This window comes from Takifugu flavidus, chromosome 19, assembly GCF_003711565.1.
Source record: "Takifugu flavidus isolate HTHZ2018 chromosome 19, ASM371156v2, whole genome shotgun sequence".
Classification (NCBI taxonomy): domain Eukaryota; kingdom Metazoa; phylum Chordata; class Actinopteri; order Tetraodontiformes; family Tetraodontidae; genus Takifugu; species Takifugu flavidus.
In genome coordinates this window covers 12,395,970-12,415,783 of record NC_079538.1, presented here as the reverse complement: position 1 = coordinate 12,415,783, position 19,814 = coordinate 12,395,970, and the positions used below count along the sequence as shown (strand labels likewise).

At 46.7% G+C, this 19,814-nt stretch overlaps 1 protein-coding gene across 3 annotated transcripts; it reads left to right on the top strand.

Annotated features, from left to right (window-relative positions):
* The first annotated feature begins 31 nt into the window (after positions 1-31).
* Positions 32-19,771, top strand: igf2r (insulin-like growth factor 2 receptor). Of its 3 annotated transcripts, XM_057016338.1 has the most exons (50): positions 32-295; positions 1,150-1,289; positions 3,161-3,279; positions 3,672-3,770; positions 4,040-4,172; positions 4,283-4,394; positions 4,482-4,590; positions 4,931-5,090; positions 5,191-5,380; positions 5,591-5,694; positions 5,947-6,111; positions 6,371-6,514; positions 6,586-6,741; positions 6,828-6,965; positions 7,278-7,446; positions 7,542-7,710; positions 7,798-7,913; positions 7,997-8,150; positions 8,260-8,436; positions 8,526-8,621; positions 8,710-8,811; positions 8,890-9,052; positions 9,193-9,369; positions 9,447-9,593; positions 9,721-9,899; positions 10,058-10,145; positions 10,517-10,726; positions 10,803-10,933; positions 11,131-11,234; positions 11,358-11,491; positions 11,567-11,757; positions 11,849-11,975; positions 12,075-12,206; positions 12,804-12,963; positions 13,036-13,144; positions 13,220-13,435; positions 13,568-13,717; positions 13,789-13,947; positions 14,176-14,386; positions 14,463-14,615; positions 14,899-15,133; positions 15,254-15,390; positions 15,495-15,612; positions 15,979-16,125; positions 16,212-16,396; positions 16,467-16,653; positions 16,734-16,877; positions 16,960-17,029; positions 17,216-17,500; positions 17,629-19,771. In XM_057016338.1, exons 1-50 carry the CDS (start codon positions 162-164, stop codon positions 17,782-17,784), a joined length of 7,491 nt encoding a protein of 2,496 aa, XP_056872318.1. In that variant the 5' UTR covers positions 32-161; the 3' UTR covers positions 17,785-19,771. The 3 variants fall into 3 exon arrangements, with proteins under 3 accessions (XP_056872318.1, XP_056872320.1, XP_056872319.1); XM_057016340.1 differs by lacking the exons at positions 17,216-17,500; positions 17,629-19,771 and adding an exon at positions 17,166-17,204; XM_057016339.1 differs by lacking the exons at positions 17,216-17,500; positions 17,629-19,771 and adding an exon at positions 17,115-17,162.
* The last annotated feature ends 43 nt before the right edge of the window (positions 19,772-19,814 follow it).

Genomic DNA, 19,814 nt, shown 5'->3' with positions numbered 1-19,814 from the left:
TAGCTTCAGCTAAATAAAGACAGACCATGAACGCCGCATCATTCAGGCCTCGTGACAGTCATGTGACGTCTTGTCATGTGGCGCATTCACTTCCTCCTGAGCTGGAGCGCGCAGCCTCTGCTGTATCATGTCGTCCTAGTTTAGCTCCACGCACGGTAAACATGTTATTTCGAGATAAACGCGGCCCTCGTCCGTCTCTGAAGCTGCTTCTATGGTTATTGGCCTTCCTGGTATGTTCGCCAGTCCGGTCCGCGGCTGCTGGGGACGACAGCCTGTGGTACCGGGACCTCTGCAGGTAACAAACACACCTCCGACTCGGACACACGCACTTCTGCTGAAAACAGAACCAGTGACGCTGAGGACGATAGCGTGCCATCACGTCTTCTTAACACCAATGTCCTTCAGTGGTTTTAAATGTGACTCGAACCTTTCGTCATATGTCCTCTCTTGCGCACGTTCGGACGATATCGCCACGGAGGAGACGTCTCTTATGAAATGTAGCTCCAGACTCCGCTTTGTGTTCCGGTTTCAATTTCAACTTTCGTTGACGTTTCTAAATTCACGCCGCACTTTAAATACACGCTCATAAAAGGTGGCCTCTCGTAAGTTTAGATGAGCTAGCTAACGAGCTAATACTTATTAATTAGTAAGCTGCGAAGCTAATTCATGCCGTTAAAAGTGAGCAGCCAGTGGACGTTCTTATCAGGCGGGGTTGGGGGGGGGGGGGGGGGGATCTGGCTGTAGCTAACTGTTAGCATGGATGCCACAGCTCGATAAACGTTAGCCTAGTTAAATAAGAAGCCTGACAACTGTGACACAACCATCTGATAAAGGCACGGGTGAACACTGTATTAGTGTTGTAAGCGAGGCTGCGTTGATGCAGCTGCAATGTAAATATGTAAATGTGCTTAAAAAACAAAAATGTGCTTACTTAACCTGTAAGGTTGGCCTGGTTGCATTTTGCTGCTCTGTTTGTTTTTCTAGCTTTAGTAGCCCTGATGGTTCACTGGAGACTTGATCAATGTTTAACTGCACTTGTGACATCATTTCATATTTCTAACAATACTTAACCTTAATCACAACTTTTCCTTCAGTATTATTCTACAGTTATTGTTTTTAATCATTCTATTGACTTGACTTGTGCTGCAGCTACACATGGGAGGCCATAGATAAAGATAGTAATGTCATCTACACGCTGAAGCTCTGCGAGTCCTCGCCACCAACCAGCTGTGGTCCAGATGTCGCCGTGTGTGCCCAGAACCTCAGCACCAATACGAACCAGTCTGTCGGTGAGTACAGCAAAACTACAGATGACAACAGCAAAAATGATCAAGAGCTTCGATTGTGTAACGCAAAAACACTTTGAAGGCATCAGCGGTGTAACAGTGGCAGTGGATTTGGTGATGTGGTGCAGTCAGACAGGACTGTCATGGAAACAAATGTAACAGTGTTGCGGTATGATGGTTGCAACACATACACACATGTGTGATAATCTGTCCTCCATTTCTGAGTTCTTCTCATCTGTCTCGTGACACACAGACAGACGGACGTTTCAGGCCTCGGGGCTCGGCACAAGAAACGTCATTGTTGGGAGCGTGACGGTGTTGTTTTGGTTTATTGGTGTTTTTAACAGAAAAAACACACCAAATCCACAGGGACAGCTGTCAAATGTCCTGAAATCATGTGATCTTACGTGTTTTCCACATAAACATGTTTATGGTCTCGTAACAGTTTTTGCTCTGAGCTGTCTTCTTACATGTTAGAATCACTTAGGATAATCACACTTCTTTCTCTTATCAAACTTCAGTGGAAATAATCCAGTTGAACCTTTTTTCCCTCTTACAGGTAAGAAATCAGCCATGAGGTTTAGGAGAATGATGTCATCAAGTGCTGAGAAGACCAGTCAGCCAGAGTTATCAGCACTTTTAGTTCCTGTAGCCTGACGAATCAGTTAATGAATCCTTAAATGTCCTGCAGATCTGTGTCTGATGAAGTTTGTCAGCATTGATCAGTTTCCTTTTATTTCTGTTCATATTATTGAACATCAGCACAGTTATTGATTTAGAAACTGGTTTTTTTACATCGTCATCTTTTCTTTTTAGCAGAAAATATCTCGTTTATCTTCCCTGTAAAATATAAAAATCCATTTGGTATTTTATCAGTTGGAATTCTCACTAATGTGATCTGATTGTTACTGTTTTTTGCAACATTTTCCTGTCAGAGTTAAATTTCCATTGTTACCGTGACGATTCCTGACATCAGTCACGCTATCTATTTCAGATCTGCTCCACATTTTTCTGCATCAGTACCCTGATCCATTGAGGTTTCAGAGGTTTTGGATTTTATTTTGTTGTGTTTTTAAAGAAGTCCAGTGTCCTGGAACCAGGCCGTGTCCTCATAAAATCCGTTTGTCCACCTCCTAACTGAGTTCCTCAAAATGGATCTGAAACCAGCAAACTCAAGTCTCTGACCCTGTTTTTCCATTTTATTCTTAGTGTTGAAGTCCTCCAGGTCAGGACAGTTCAGTCGTGGGAAAAGTGAAAGTAAAAATGAATGATGAAATAGCCTGCTGATCACATGACCTGTGGTCACATCATCAGACATTACACACTTCTCAAGCTCGGAGGCATCAGAAGCAGAACTGAGAAAAGCTGATCAATCTGGTGTCCTGATTTTAGCTCAGTTAACGGGCTTGTGATCAGTTGGTTCCCCATTTTTATGAGGAGAAGTAGAAGAAACATAAATGATTCCGTCTGAGACTTGACTGAGACATTCTGTCCGTCCTGCTGCAGTAGGCTGGTTTTGGTGTCATGGTTCACAGTTGATCAGTAATAATCCTGCTTCCACACCAGGACCCAGGAGTTCTGCTTTTGGTTGCTTGACCTGCTGTGAGTTGGTTTAACTGATTCCCACTGCTGTTGTCTGGTTTTTTTTCCTCACATGACAGATGATGATGAGGCCTTGGCTGTTTTTAAAATCTTGTTTACAGAGCGAGAGGCCAGACAAGGTCACCGTCTGGGAACGAACCCTTCATGTTTCCTCCTGACATTAACGCTAACATCCAGTTCCTTTTAAACAAGTCCTCGTCCTCTCTCCTCTTCCTCTTCTGGTGTGTGTGTGATGGACTTCAGCCTCTGACGGTGTTCTGATGCTCCTGCAGGTGATCTGTCTCTGCAGAAGCTCTCCGGTCAGGTTCTGGACTTCAACACCACCACAAAATGTCAGGAAGGCATCAACACCGTTCAGACCAGCTTCAGCTTCCAGTGCGGGAAAACCATGGTGAGGCTCCGTGATGGTCCATAATGTTCCAGGAGCTGTGAAAGATGGCGGCACCTACCTTTGATTTAATTAAAACTTTAAGTCTGTGTGCGCGCATGTGACAGCGCTTGAGTCTGGTTTGTGGGTGCCATTCATGTTGGGCTGACATTTACACGCTGCTTCCTGTCGAGTCAGACTGAGGGGGACGCCGTCGCCTTTGTGTCAAAATGGGGGAAACAAATGTGGTTTTCAAAGAAACTCAACAATCGGAAGCTAAAGAAACAATCATTTCATAGTTGGTTTTGAGGCAGATGAATGTTCAGGAAATTAGTTTTATTTGGAAAAGGCAACGCTCCCATTATTTATCTATCTGCACGTTTTGTTGAATTTTTAAATCTTTTTTTTTGTTTTAGGGGACACCAGAGTTTGTCGCTGTGTCTCAGTGTGTTCATTACTTCGAGTGGAGGACCTACACCGCCTGCAAGAACAATAAGTTCAAGCCACAAAAGGAGGTAAGTGGGGGTCATGTGACCAGTGGGTTGATGATGCGAGAATGTGAGAGGACGCAATGAGATGGCAAAGTTCTGACATTGTGAAAACATGCCTGATCATTTCAACTTTCTTATGCACCCAGGCACCACTTAGTTTAGTTTGTTTTGTCTCCCCCTTCTGACCATGGCCTGAACAGCAGCTCGGCTCATAGTTGACAGATGGATGTCAAATATTCGCTTGTTAAAAATCAGGAGACTCGTATTAAAAGATGAATGAATGCTGTGTCCAGGTGCCATGTTACGTGTTCGACACGGACGGCAAGAAGCACGACCTCAGTCCGTTGGTCAAAGTGAGCGACGGCATTCTGGTGGACGACGGTGACGACAGCATTGACTTCTACATCAACATCTGCCGGAGCCTCAGTGAGTTGGGCAACACGCGACGAGACGACTGAATTTATAGTTTCCTCCACATCTTTTCATTTGAATTCTTATTTTGGAAGCCCTTTTTAACCATTGTCTTTATTTTTCAGACCTGCCTGGTAAATCCTGTCCAGAAGGTTCTGCAGCCTGCCTGGTCACCAGTCAGGGCTCCTTCAACATGGGGTTTCCCAAAAAGCGGCTGGAGCTGCTCTCCAACGACAGGTATCTGCACGTTGATGAAGGCTGTTTTCTTTAGTCTGTATTAGATGGATATTTATCTACTGGGGGGGGGTTTCTGATGCCTTCCAGATTGAGGCTGCAGTATGAAGTCGACGCAGATTCCTCTCGTCCAGAAATCTGCAAAGAACACGTTCCAGCTGTCAGCATCACATTCGTCTGCCCATCACGCAGATATCAGGTGGGTGTCAGAAACCTGGATCACCTGCAGACATGGCCTTCGTTTCCTTCATTTGCGTGTACTAAACTAACCCTCAAAATTTCAGAGGACGGTTTAGCTCTCATTCATAATTAGATTCAGAACTCTCTCAGGGCTCCCCTGGCTTCCCTAAAATATGACATCTTACTTGGTCGCCAGCTGTGGTAGCATTCTGTGATCTATCAAAACATGATTTCCTCATGCAACTAATGGAGGCTGTTTTCTGCCCTCTGCTGGCGGAAACACGCACAGCAGCACACTCGCTGACACTGTCCTTTTACTAAGCTGCACTCTTTTATGTGGTTTTAATCTGTCCTCACAGGGCAGCAGTCCTAAAATGACAGCAGATTCCAACTGTCGATATGAGATCGAGTGGGTGACCGAGTACGCCTGTCACCGAGACTATTTGGAGAGCCACAGCTGCACACTGAACAGCGAGCAGCACGATCTGTCCATCGATCTAACGCCACTCACCATGTCCTGTAAGTGGATCCTTCTCTGAAGAAACTGTACTCTTGGCTTTGGATGAGTCTATTGATGGCACTATTCAAATATGGCTGCCTGAACAATGTGTGTCCACAGCCACAGATGTTCCATACAGCGCGCCCTCCGGACCCAGCGGCGGAGCTGAAAGCTACATCTACTACCTGAACGTGTGTGGAGAAGTTGCCACCGACGAATGTGGCCAAGATAGTTTCATATCCTCCTGCCAGGTGAAGGCGACCGGAGGGCTGTCGAAGGTGGCTGGAAGATACAGGAACCAGACTCTACGGTATTATTTTATAACAGTTGGTGAAGAGGGTCAAAGAAGCTTTCTAAATGAACTTTTCTTTTATCCAAAATTTTAACGGCACTTTTCCCACCACATCTATTGTGATTCTGGCTGCAGGAATATTAAATTAATGGGTTATTGGCCAAAGGATGATGTTTAATCTCAGCAGGTCCTAATCATTTCTGTCCTCCCTCCCCACCTTTTCTTCAGGTATTCAGATGGAGATCTGATTTTGATTTACCCAGGTGGATCCCAGTGCTCCTCAGGCTTTGAGAGAATGACCATCATCAACTTTGAGTGCAACAAGACTGCATGTGAGAATCTGCTTTTCATAATTCTATCGTTTTATTTTGAGTGTAGCACCACCCGGTGGTGGGAAAAACAATTACACTGGCCACGAGCCAAGGCCACGTTACCCTGACATGCTGCCGTTGAGTCTCCAACATCGTGCAGAATTTTTTGTGATGCAGCAGCTTTTGTGGAAAGTTGCAGTAAAGTTCTGATTCTCAGTGGGGTACTTCATTCAGTAAGATTATGAAAATAAGAGTTCTTGATGTTGTCTGCAGCCAATGGTGGGCGGGGATCTCCAGTTTTCACTGGCGAGACGGACTGCACTTACTACTTTAACTGGGAGACGGCGTTCGCCTGTGCAAAAGAGAAGGAGGATTTGCTGTGTCAAGTTCGGGACGGGAACAAACATTACGACCTTTCACCACTCACAAGATTCCCTGGTGAGGTTTTTTTTGTTTGTTTTGTTTGCTGCCTGATGGTGAGACCCGCTGCTTCAGGATTTCCAGTGGGAACAATAAATGTTAAATTCTCTGTCAATTTTACCACAATGGCCAAAGATCACCCTGATGGGTGTAGTAGAGGCGATGACAGATTGGATTTACTGGATTGTCAAATCACATTGGATTTTTTCAATTCAGCAAACATCCATTATTACTATTTACAATAACACTCGCTGTCTCCCTCACTCCATTGCTTCAGGCCCCGAGGCCAGTGGAAACTGGGAGGTAGTGGATGCTCAATCTCCAAAGTCGGAATCTCGTTTCTATCTGAACGTCTGTCACAAGGTGGTCCACTCGGGAGCTGCTGTCGGCTGCCCCGTAAATGCATCAATCTGTGCCGTGGGTAAGAGTCGCATGGAAGAAGAGCTGTTTTTGATGGTTGTCGAGATTTAATGATTATCTCTCTGTCTTCAGATAAGAAAAATAATTCCATCAGTCTGGGCAGCTTTCTCTCATCTCCTCAGAAGACCCAAATAGGAAGTGACATCAGACTCGTCTATTCAGATGGAAGTTTTTGCAACAGCAAGAGGAAGCGGATCCGAACCATCCTGACACTGAAGTGCAAACCAGGTAGAATAAAGCAGATTAGGTCATCCTCAATCATACATTTCAACAGTTTTCCCTTCTATCATTATTATGATCTCTTCCTCTTGCAGGAGACCTGGAGAGTGCTCCCATCCTTCGCAGCATTGCGTCTGATAGCTGTGTGTATGAGCTGGAGTGGTACACCGGCGCTGCTTGTGTTCTCTCAAAGACGCAGGGAGACGACTGCAGGGTTGAGGATCCTCAAGCTGGTACGACTTGAGTGAATGTTGCACAAGAAAATGACCGAAAGGTGTAGAAAAGTAAAACATATGTAAGCCGGCTACAATGCTGCACTTTCACTTGATGCCGAATGTCTTTGCACTTACGTAATTCCCTACTCAAATCTTCAAATTTTGCACACATAATAGTTCCTACAAAGCTTTTTAATACTTTGTTCTTTATAAAGAAAACACATGAAGAAGTACAAACGAATGAACTTATGAGCTATAGGATGAGGATGACATCACAGGAGAGGAATTCCAAGTATGTTAACTTCCACACCTTTATTTGTCATTCCACAGACCTCTCCTTCGACTTATCTCCCCTCACCAAAGCTGACGGTAACTTCTACACCCTGAAAGGTGACAAGTACAACTACTACATCAATGTGTGCGGTACTGTCAAAGCTGCTGGCTGTCCTGAAACCTCGGGGGCCTGTCAGGCCGAACAGAAGCCGGGAGTTTCTGAGAGGTGAGCTGGAGCTTAAACGACCCGACTCCATCAAGTCATTTTCTGTTACTGCGTGGTTGCTATGGCGACTCTGAAACCATTGTGCCCTCCTTTAGAGCCTGGAGTCTGGGGCAAGCGAACGCTCGTCTGTCTTACTATGACGGCCTGATTCAGCTGGTTTACAGTAACGGTTCTCAGTATAACGATGACAGACACACAGCCAGGTCTACACTCATCTCCTTCCTCTGTGACCCAGACGCTGGTGCTGGACACCCTGAATTCCAGGTAAAGAAGTTCAAACTTTTTAAAAGTGCATTTGGATTAGGTTCTAGTTCACCTGTAATAGATTTGTATCTCTAAACTTTATTCCAGGTTGAGGACAGTAGAACGTATAATTTTCACTGGTACACATCCTACGCATGTCCTGTAAGGCCTCACGAGTGTTTGGTGACCGATCCCGTCACGCTTGAACAGTACGACTTGTCCAGGTAACGGAAACAGAGCAGAACTCGTCCCATGTGCAACCTTCTCAAATATTTGCTTTTTCTGATTTACCATCTTCTGCTTCCAGCCTGTCGCACTCCACATCTGCCAACAACTGGCAGGTCATGGATTATTCGGACCCCCTCAACCCGAAGAAATATTACTTCAACATATGTCGGCCAATGAACCCGGTTTTGGGCTGCGACCGCCATGCATCTGTCTGTCAGATGAAATATGAGCAGGTGTGCAAGAAAAGAAAAGTAGCTTCACTCATTTACCGCCTGTAAGGAGGCTGCTGGTGTATCGGTAAACAATTTTAGCTTGTTCCTGTCTGCTCTATGTTCTTTTCAGGAGTCTCTGAAAGAGGTGGTGTCAGTCAGCAACATGGGTGTTGCCAAACGTGGACCCATCATCGAGGATCGTGACCGGCTGTTGCTGGAGTTCACAGACGGCTCTGTCTGCACGTCGGACAACCAGAAGCTGTCATACTCGACCCTCATCCACCTGTCGTGCTCCAGAGGAGCTCAGGTGAGGAGGTTTTGCACTTAACGGGTGGAATGTAGCTTTTTGGCACTGAATAAATTTATTCTCGGGCATTTCTGTCACAATGTGTGCAGTCAAGGAAGCCACATTTCATGATGTACCAGAACTGCACTGCTTCCTTCATGTGGGAGACCAGGGCCGCCTGTGCCGTCACCACCACCAACAGTCAAGTGAGTTTCTCGCTAATATTCTCCTCTTGTCCTGGGTTTAACTCGGACTGAGGCACGTTCACTCAGAAATTAATTCCCCGTGTGCCAGAACTGTGCTGTGGTGGATCCAAACACGGGCTTTGAGTTCAACCTTCAGCTGTTGGCCTCCGAAAATGGATATGAGAAAACTGCAAACGGAAAAGTCTTTCTGGTGAGGAGGGCGCTCGAGGGTGATCGTTGTTTTCCTTCAACAAGTTCACTTCATTTGCGTTTTCTCATCAACCTGCAGGTAAACATTTGCTCAGATGTGAAAAAGTGCGGGGCTGGCATTGCTGGCTGTGTGCTGGAGGATGGAGTTCCTGTGAGTCAGGTGGGGATTGAGAAGAGCCTCCAGTACTCCACCAACGGCCTGCTGACGCTTAAGTACAAGGGTAAACTGGACAAACCCACAGGTATCAGCACTGGCACACAGCACAGCAGTTTCTGTTCATGTAGTTCTGCATGCAGTTTTAGGAAGTGCTGGAGTTTAATAAACGCTGTCATGCTACCGAGCTACTGCAGCCGTGTTAACGTAATTTTTCTTCTTCATCAGCAAAACGGGACACTTTCACCATTAATTTTGTCTGTGATCCAAACTCTCACCCCGGCTCATTAAATCTTGTACGAGAGGAGATGAGTACGTTGTCCACTCACGTGATCCACGACGTTCTCTTTGAGTTCTCCACTGCTCTGGCCTGCATCCCAGCCCCCGTTGACTGCCAGATCACTGGTATGCTCCTTGTTCCTGGTAGTTCTGTACTGGAGTGGAGACCTCAGCAGCTGTTTAACCTCCTCTTTTTCCTAAAGATTCTCATGGGAACGAGTACGACCTGAGCCACTTGACCCGGGACGCAGATGATGCACCCTGGGTTGCCATAGATACAGGCGCCATCAAATCACGCCAGTTTTACATCAATGTCTGCAAACCCCTCCCTAACCTGAAAAACTGTCCAGGTTGGTGTCATGCAGGCGAACACACACACACACACACTGTGTTAGTTAAGGATTATGCGACAGATTTTGAATCTTTTAAGTCTACTCCTGTCAGACTTTGTTAAATTGGTTCTTTTTGACCTTGCAGTGGGTCCTCTGGGGGCCTGTGGCTTGATTGATGGAAGAGGTTACAACCTGGGATACGTACAGTCCGGCCCGCAGATGGTTGAGGACGGCTCCATCAGCATCGTTTACCAGAATGGAGACCAGTGCGGCTCCACATCCTTCTACTCAACTCGGATCATCTTCCAGTGTGACGAACACCCAGTGAGTACCACAGCCCCCAGTGAACCTTGGCTTTTATTTGAGCTTTGTGATTAAATTACACCCAAATATGATGGCAGGGGGGGAACATTCATGTACAGCCTTGGTTTGGGCTGCCTGAAGGACAGAAATCTGTGTTCACATCTTGCGTCTGTCTGCAGGGCTCCCCCATGTTCGATCGCATAGATGGTTGTGAGTACGTGTTCATCTGGAGGACGTCTGAGGCCTGCCCGGTCAAGAAGTCTCAAGGTGAACAGCTGGAAATTTAAAAAAAAAAAAAAACGGCTGCTACAGTGATCCCTCGCTATATCGCACAGGCACAGCTGGGACTGTGAAATACGCGAGTGACAATGTTTCCAACCTTGTATTACTAGATTAAAATTATTGTTTTAAACAAATTTTGGGCTTTAAAACAGGTTTTGATTTTTGGTTTCATTCTATAGTTCAGTATTGCATTGTAAAAAAAATAAAGCTGACTACTTCACAGATTTCACTTTTCGCGTGTTATTTTCGGAACGCAGCTCCCGCGATAAACGAGGGATCACTGTACTCGAATCCTTTCAAAAATCGGTAATCGGGAGTTAAAAATACCAATCAGAGATGTGATCTCGTTCCTCCAGGTGATAACTGTCAGGTCCGTGACTCCAGGAGTGGTTATGTGTTCAACCTCACTTCGCTGAAGGGGAAAGATTACAGTGTCCAGAATGGTAAATACACCTACCACCTGTCTGTCTGTGGAGGGCTGCAGAAAGATGTCTGCACCCACACAGACACCAGCCGTGAGATGGTGGCTTCCTGCCAGGTGGAAGGACACAGCCAGAAGATCGGAGGTACGGAATTATCAAAAATCGCTTCGCGCTCCCTCTCAGCTAAGCAGCAGTAGGTTACATCTGTCTTCTCCTGCAGGAATAGCAAACCAGGTTCTGAGCTACGTGGGAGACCAGCTCATCCTCAACTACACAGGTGGAGAGACGTGTCACAAGATTTACCAGAGGTCCACAGAGATCTACTTTTCCTGCCACCCTGACAAGAATCCCGTGAGTTTCTCAGAAGCAGCAGAATCTAAGAATGTTTCTGTTAGATTCTTACCTGTAAATGAAATCTGAGCATCAATGTGTATGTTTTTAAATAATTTTTGTCAATTCGTATACTAAATTGACCAGGTAACGGCTGCGATCTTTTTATTCCCATGAAACAAGTGTTTTCCTGACTGATGATGCCTGATTTGTTTAAGGGAGCGCCAGAATTCATCAAGGAGACCCCCGAGTGTACCTACATGTTCAGCTGGCCCAGCGCTCTGGCCTGTGTTCCAGTCAAAACCACCAGCTGCTCCTTCAAGTAAAACTCATCTTTTCTTCTCTGAGACTCAAACATCAAATGTTTGATCTGAACTGTTGGCGAAATGTCGGTTCAGGTCTTAAAGAAATGTTCTGTTGAGCTAAAACCTGTTCCTGTGGTCAGTGACGGTCAGGGACGCTCCTATGATCTCTCCCCTCTGGCCCTGGATATTGGAAACTGGGAGGTGCAGCTCTCCACTGGCGACACCAGTAAAAAGATCTACATCAATGTGTGCAGGTCACTGGTGCAGATGGGAGGTCCGTATCTGTGCGGCTCACGGTCATTTCCTCGTACTCTTCAGCCTCACCTGTGCGTTTTACTTCCTGTGACAGGCTCATGGGCATGTCCGTCCAGTGCAGCAGCCTGTATGAAGGTCGGAGATGAATATGTGAGTCTGGGCCACTTAGAGTCCAGCCCCACGCTGGAGACAAGTGTCCTGAACCTCAAGTACACTGGCGGCCAGGCCTGTCCACGGAGTAAAGGCAACCGCACGAGCATCATCCGCTTTAAATGTGACAAAGTGGTGAGTGATGCGAGATTGATTTTTAAGCCCTCGGTACTTCATCTGTCAGCTGATTTCTGACTGGATGTCTGTGGGTCTCTTCCTAACGCAGGATTCCAGGCCTATTCTCATCTCTGCCATTGAAGACTGTGTGTACACTTTCCTCTGGTTGACACCTGTCGCCTGCCCTCTAAACAGCACCCAGCAGGACGAGTGCAGGGTCTCCAACCCCGCCACAGGTCCGACATTCACACGTCCACGAGGATCTGAATTCAAGGCCTGGTTCAGTTGAGAAAACGTGGCATAACCGTCGATCCTCTGCCATTTATGTCCTGCAGGTCATCAGTTTGATCTCAGCACCCTGACAAAGGTCGGAGGTTACACTGTGTACGATCATCGTGACCAGAGGAAGATGTTCCGCTTGAACATCTGTGGAACCTTGCCTGACGCTGGTTGTGGTCCCAATGCTGGTGTGTCTTTATTTTCATTTATATACTCTGGACTAAACTACAGTAATATGTGCCACCAATATGCATAAATATCTTAAAACCTTTCCATATTTAACATGGAGTTGATCATATTTTTATCCAGTAAGAACAAATAATGCATTGGGAATCATAAAGAATTCACTGGCACAACTCCTGGTTACTCTTTATTATGGCTCACTCATTTGTGTGGTTTGTGTAACACATGACGCGTAAGGCACTTGATATTCTGCCTTTTGTTGAATTATTGACTGCCGTGACTATTCTGCACATTCCTCCACCTCAGTTCATACCAGCAAACAACAGGGACTTTTAAAAGATTAGTGCAGGCAAGGAATTGGGGAAAATAAAAGGACCGCATTCACAAAACACGCACTGAGAGGACCGAAAAGGAGAAGCTGTTTAGGCCCCCAGCCTGCAGCTGTGATGTAACACTGGGCGTTTCCCAGCCAACCAGTTTAGTGCACAAGGGAATTCTCACACTTGCATTTAAATGTGCTCATTTAAATTTTTCCAGGATTTTGACCTGTTTGTCCTTTTTGTTTCCAAACTAAATTAACCGTTATAACTATTCTGTTGTAGCTGTTTGCATTAGTGACGCCCGCACGGCCACAAGCGGCGGTCAGATGAGCAAGAAGCTCTCCTACAAAGATCAGGTTGTGGAGTTGACATACGAAGGAGGAAGTCCGTGCGCAGCAAACCCTGAACTGAAGCACAAAACAGTCATCCACTTCATCTGCAGGTCAGATGACAGAAGAGAGAAATCCTGCCGTCTTAATACTCTCAATGTTCACATCATCCTTCTGTTCCCTAGGCTGCCGAAAATGGGATCAGCTAATCCAGAACCTGTTCTGATCTACTCCGACTCTGAGACCTGCACGCACTTCTTCTCCTTCCACACTCCGCTGCTCTGCGAACAGACTGTACGTTTGTTTTCTGATTAATCTGAGCACTAATGACCGTGTCTAAGCTCTCTTACCGTTCTGTTACCTGTTCAGGCAAAGTGTTCAGTCCAGAATGGCTCTGATCTCATCGAGCTGACGCCTCTGATCCACGCCACTGGTTATTACACCGCCACGTACGAAGCCGTGGAACAAAGTTCTGGGTCTCCAGACTTTTACATCAATGTCTGTCAGCCCCTCAACCCCATCCCAGGGGTCAACTGCCCCCCTGGAGCTGCCGTCTGTATGGACCCCGATGACGGACCTCCTGTGGTAAAACTGATTCACTCTACGTTCATCTGCTTTGTTGGACGTTGTACTCATTCGTTTTGATCATGTTCTGATCATTTTGAGACCAAACGCTTGTTTTGTTTCTCCTGTAATCGATCTCGCTCTCCTTCGCAGGACATCGGTCGAACGACCAGCGGCCCCGAGATCAACGAAGCAACGGGAAAAGTCTCCATAACCTACCTGAGCTACACCAAGTGTGCAGCCGATCCGTCCAGGAACTACACATCTACCATCATCTTCACCTGCCAGAGAGGCCTGGAGCTGGTGAGTGCTGCCCCCCCCTGCTGCTGCACTCCTCTGAGCACATCTTTAACCTCTGCTTGTCCTCTGAACAGGGCTCCCCTCAGATGCTCAGGCTGCAGGGATGTGTGTATCTGTTCGAGTGGGCCACTCCCATTGTCTGTTCAGACGCCACCAGCATGAGCGGCTGCCAGCTCAATGACTCTCAGCTCCAGTTCAGTTTTGACCTGTCTGTCCTGTCGGGTGATGTCCAGGTGACTATATGGGTTGTCTATGCTGATATTGGATAGATGTACAGACGATGATTTCTGTTTGTGGTCAGTAGCACCGACGTATAAAAGCGGCGGCGTTGAACGCTGCTTTTTCCCTCTTTATGTCGACAGTGTTTTTTAAACTAATGAAAATATAGTTTGATCTTAAAATTGTGTCCAAATATGTGGTTATTTACAGTGTTGTAGTAAACAGACGATTCTGTACCTCAGGTCCCCACCAGCTCCGGCACCTATCACATCAATGTCTGCGGCTCGGTAACAGAGCCGTCCTGTGAGAACAGCGCGGTGTGTCGAGTGTCTGGTTCAGGTCCAGAGAAAATGGTGTCATCCTATGGCATCAGTAAAGTCATGACGATGGACTTTAAACACGACAATCAGGGAATACTGATGGAATACAGAGAAGGAGACGCCTGCTCGCCAAGTGAGTTTTTGGATCAGAATCACAGACTCGTATCCAAACCATGATTTGAAAGTAATGGTCTTCACTTCCACTACAGTGACAAGCGATGGCGAGGTCTGCGTGCTTCCCTTCACATTCATGAAGAAGTTGTACAAAGAGTGCACTAAAGACGGAAGGACGGAGGGCAGGAAGTGGTGTGCTACCACCGCCAGTTATGACACAGATGGGAAGTGGGGATTCTGCACCGAAGGTGACGGAACACAAATGATGTATTCTGCCAGATAACAAGCAGCTGATTTGACCTACTTTCAAATTGTGGACGCCCTCTACTGAGGGGGGGGGGGGGGGGGGGTGCATGCCTAAGTGCATGCCTAAGTGCAGAAGCATGCACAGGAACAAATGAACTCTGTGGGTCACTGTGAATTTTGGTTTGAACTTGTTTAGCTAACACCTAACTGGATTTATTATGTTAGAACCAAGAACAACCCGAGGACTCGCCTCAACCCTTTGTTCATTTTTGTCGCCTCTTCCAGCTTCTGCTAAACGCCGATCCTCCATATTATTCATCTGCGACTATTCTGCGGGTCACGGGACCCCACAGTTGCTATCAGAGACGGCAGGTTGTTTAGCCACGTTTGAGTGGCGGACCAGCGTCGTTTGTCCCCCCAAAAAGATGGACTGCAAACTGGTGAGCCGGCATCTGACCTTTGACCTCCGATCCCTCTCATCCATGACCGAGCCCTGGAAGTTCGGCCACCATGGAGACTCGTAAGTGGACGGAAACCTCACACACACAGAAACGATGCTGTGTAAATAGTCATCACAACAGCTCTTTGATTCAGGGGCAACAACTTCGTCACTGAATCCACACTTTCACTGTGTCCCCAGGTACTTCATGAACCTGTGTAAGGGTGTCCACGGAGGCTCGACAGGTTGTCCAGAAGATGCAGCCGTGTGTCGGCGCTCGGCAGCAGGAAAAACCCAGGTCCTGGGCCGGGTCTTCACTCAGAGAATGAACTACAACGGTGGGTGACGGCATGAAACTACCGTGAAACATTTGTGGCAAACTTGGTTCTTTTCCATCAAACCGTCGGAGGTTCTTTCTGAGTGTCTCCGTCTTCTCCTGCAGACGGAGACATCTCGGTCAATTATGCCGCTGGAGACGACGTCTGCGGGAAAGGTGTGAAAGCCACAACTGAGATCCGGCTGAGCTGTGGCTCCACCGTGGGACGCCCAGTGCTTATCAGGTCTCACACACACACACACACACACACACACACACACACACACACACACATGGAGGAAGATGTGGCAACTGACGATCTGAAGTGCCACTGATTTACTTCTCATTTTTAACTTGAGTTAATGTCGGACTGAGTGTTTGTCTCCAGAGTTAAAAGATGTCCTGCATGAGCGTCACAGAGGACATTTACTGGGGGGGGGGGGGGTTATGTAACAATCTATCATTTCCAGTGTTGCGACATTTTTTTAAACCAGTTTTTCTGGGTATTTGCAAATTTCTGGAAAAGTTCTGTCGTGGAAAAAATAACAATGATTGAAGTTGTCGAGCGCAGCTTTAAAGGCTAAAGTGCCGATTGTTGCGCGTCCCGCAGTGTCGACGAAGCCACGTGTGAGTTTGTGATCGGCTGGGAGACGCGGCTGGCGTGCGCGGTGAAGCAGCGCGAGGTGGAGATGGTGAATGGAACCATTGAGGTTCCCGACTCGGGAGTCAGCCTCAGCCTGGGGGCGCTCTACTTCAGGTGAGGCCCCATTCTTCCTCCATCCGTTCATTCCTGGCCCTATTCTTCAGCCCTACTAACGGACCGACACTCGTCTGGCCTTTCAGCCACCATCAGGCGTCTGGAGACATCCGGACCAATGGCGATAGCTACATCTACCACATCCAGCTGTCGGGCCTCACCAATGACTCGTTGCCCAGCTGTGTGGGCGCCAACATCTGCCAGGTCAAGATCAACGGAAAATACAACCGCAGGATCGGCTTCTCCAGTGAAGCCAAGTACTACATCAAAGGTAGGTTTGGGCGGACTGCTCTGACCCTGGGCCACCCCGCACATCTAACCCAGGCTCGCTCGTCCCTTAGGCGCAGCTCTGGACGTGGTGGTGCCGTCTATCTCCACCTGCGGCCGCGTGGACTCCAAGACGGTGTCGTCCACCATCATGTTCCACTGCAGCCCCTCGGCGGGCGTCGGCATCCCCGAGTTCATGCTGGAGACGGACGAATGCCAGTATCTGTTTGTGTGGCACACGGACGCCGTCTGCGTTCTAACGTGAGGAATCTTTGAGTCTTGGATGGTAAATTTCAGGAAGGATGAATGTGAAAGAACAACTTCTCGTGCACAAACGACAGAACTGTGGAAAGTTCAGCGGACGATGACGGCGGGACGTTGCCTCTGCTGAAGCGGAGCCAAGCGTTGGGGGTGGTGCTGACCGTCCTGTTGGTTGGGCTGACCATCTCTCTCCTGGGACTTCTGCTCCACAAACGAGAAAGAAGGTTGATGGACGTCATATTTTAGACTTATTAGTCCTCATTTTGTTCTTGTTTTGTTTTTTAAACTCGTCTCATTTGCTGACAGGGAGCTTGTGATCCAGAAAGTGGCCAACTGCTGCAGGAGGGCAAATCAAGTCTCTTATAAGTACTCCAAGGTGGGTCGGACCTATTGTCTTTAGCAGCACTTTTCAAAACCCGACATCCATCGTGTTCCTTTGCTGAAATGTTCCTATTCTCTAGTTTGTATTCTTGTTCCACCCCAACACATTCTGACTGAACATTATTGAGCAGCAACGAAGCGCCTCTCCTGTGTGAGGACTAAACCAGCTTTTGGTCCTAAGGTCAACATGGATGAAGATGCTGGCGAGGAGGAGATGGAGTGGTTGATGGAGGAGCTTGAGGCTCCGCCCACATCCTCTACCTTATCCTCCCAGCGGGGCCGGAGTCACCACAGCAATGGCCACATCAGAACCAAGCCGGTGAACGCGGACGGCCTGCGCTCCTTCACCCTGGACGACCAGGAGGACGACAGCGAGGACGAGGTGCTGAGCGTCCCGGGTGTGCGTGTGCTCAAACCACCCGGCGCCTCCAGAGGCTCGGCGGCCCATCGCAGCGTTTTCCTTCAGGTGAGCACCACTTCCTGTATCAGTTGTGACTGTTTAGCGCCCCCTGTGGTGATTGCGGGTATTGCAGTGCTGCTGTATTGTATCGGATGTTCTTGATTATTGGCCAATCACCCGCCATTGGCTTTCAGGAGGAAAGCGACGAGGACCTCGTGGGGCTCCTGGAGGAGTCGGACAGAAAGAAGAGCGGTAAACTCCGTTTCTCCGCTGTCACCCACGGCAACAGCGTGGCAGCCAACAGGAAACGAGAGGAGGACGACAGTGACGAGGACCTCCTCAGGGTGTGATGTCACTCTGTCCTCGCTCTCCTCACCTTCCAATCCGAACTCTTCTCTCAGTGAATGTGTCCGTCAAAGCAGCAACAATGAAACGCCAACTGTAAAAAGTAGTTCCTCTTTTCTGGGATTCTTTTTTTTTTTGGGGGGGGGCTTATTTGGCGGATTGCACCTTTATCTAGTCCATGCTGACTCCTGCTGGTAGCGCGTCTTCTTTATTTATTAATAGCTGATTATTTAAAATGCTCTTCAGGTAATTTTCTCCTAGTTCTATAGAAACACGGACGTTCTGCCACATTTATCAAATACAGACGGCGCCGCTCAAAGTCTCGACCGGACTGGGGAAAAAAAAAAAAACCCTTTTTCAACAAACCGATTCTGTAATGTTCTCCTTCTGAAAGCACGCCATGGCTTTAGCACCTTACTGTAGCATCCGTCATCTCAAAATCAAAGGTGTCAGTTCAGACTGGGAACGTTCCGTCGGGACGCTATTTGATAACTATCGCAGAATCGTGGAGGGAAATCTGAAGCTATCAAAGAAAAATGAGAAAATTAAAGGGGGGGGACAGGTTCTTTCCCAGGAGGGAGACGGTGAGGTTGTTTCTAAAGGGAATGAAGACGCGCGCTTGTCTGGCTGTTTACAGTTGCTACCAGAGCAGATTGTTCCTCTTTCTTCTCCCGGTGGAGAGGAAAGCGCGATGCCTTCCTGACGACGATTTAACGAATTTCTTTGAAGCGTCAACGATAGATTTCACTTGTCTCGTTTTCATCAGAGATGTTGTACATTCGAATATACAGATGTTCTGTCATGTGGATTTGTTTTTTGTTTTTTTGTCTGGTTTGTCTTCATCGGTGAATCGCTCACACTCGTGTTTCAATGATCATTTTAATGTCTGATCAATGTGTGTGTGTGTGTGTGTGAAAATAAAGGTGGCCTTAGGTGTGAATGGACAGATGAGGACAGGTTGGAGCCGGCTCGTTGGGTGGTTGTTTTTTGGGTTAAAATTCTCCTCTCCTGCCACAAGCCATATTCTCTGCAGCGCTAAAGGTTGTTTGGTTTCGTGTATAATTATTTTTTTTTAAATTAAATATGGTTAAAAATATTTAGAGGGGAAAAAATCTTTTTAATAAAAGGTGCAAATTTATGAGGATACAATATGGATATTCACTGGAATGATGCATATAAAACCAGTAAATTTCTAAAAGTTTTACCATCAAAATGTGTAAAGATACTTTTAATCCCTGATGTTGCTTTTACTTTCAGTTTGAAAGTTTGAAAAGACCCCCAAATAAAATCTTGCAGTGTTTAGACTTTGGTTGTTCTTTCAGGCTGCAATCAATGAGTCTGATTGTTGATTTTATAGAAATATAACCAATAATTAGTTTAATTGCAGGTGTTAATGTCACCGCAAGTGTTTTGATATGATACAGTATTGGTCACATGACCTCATCTGCAGTCAAAACAAAACAAAAGCCTGAAGTTGGCAACCCACAAAAAAATCATCTTTTTAGTTCATCCAAGTAAAACTTTGGAAACTTCACTGTTTTTATACAGAAGGATCAGAAGAATATATTTGCTGGCTTCTGTTGTTTTTAACAGCAAAACCGACCAATCGGATGAGAGGACTTGGACAAGAATCCCAAATGAGGAATTTTTTAGATCCCAAATGAGCAGGCAGGAAGTCTGTTTCTGCAGGGTTCAGCACCAAAGTTTGAGCTTCATTCTCAGAGTTCTGAACTGTCTCTCATGGGTTGTTTTGGGGGTTTTTAATCACATCAAACCAGTTTGGGATGTGATTTTGGTCTAATTTTCAAAATAATGTAGGTTTGGAGAGACTTTGAAGAGCACAAAAGCTTTCTGATGGTTCGGTACTGGTGTGATCATGTTTGTGTTGGTCATGTCTGTTTTCATTTTCAGCTATTTGCCTGTTTTCCTATTTTAAAAGCAGTGATGTAAAAAATAAAACGCATTATTTGAATAAATAAGAGCCACTGTTAACTGCATTTGTTCTTTAATCAGGTATAGATTAAAAACTAGTTTT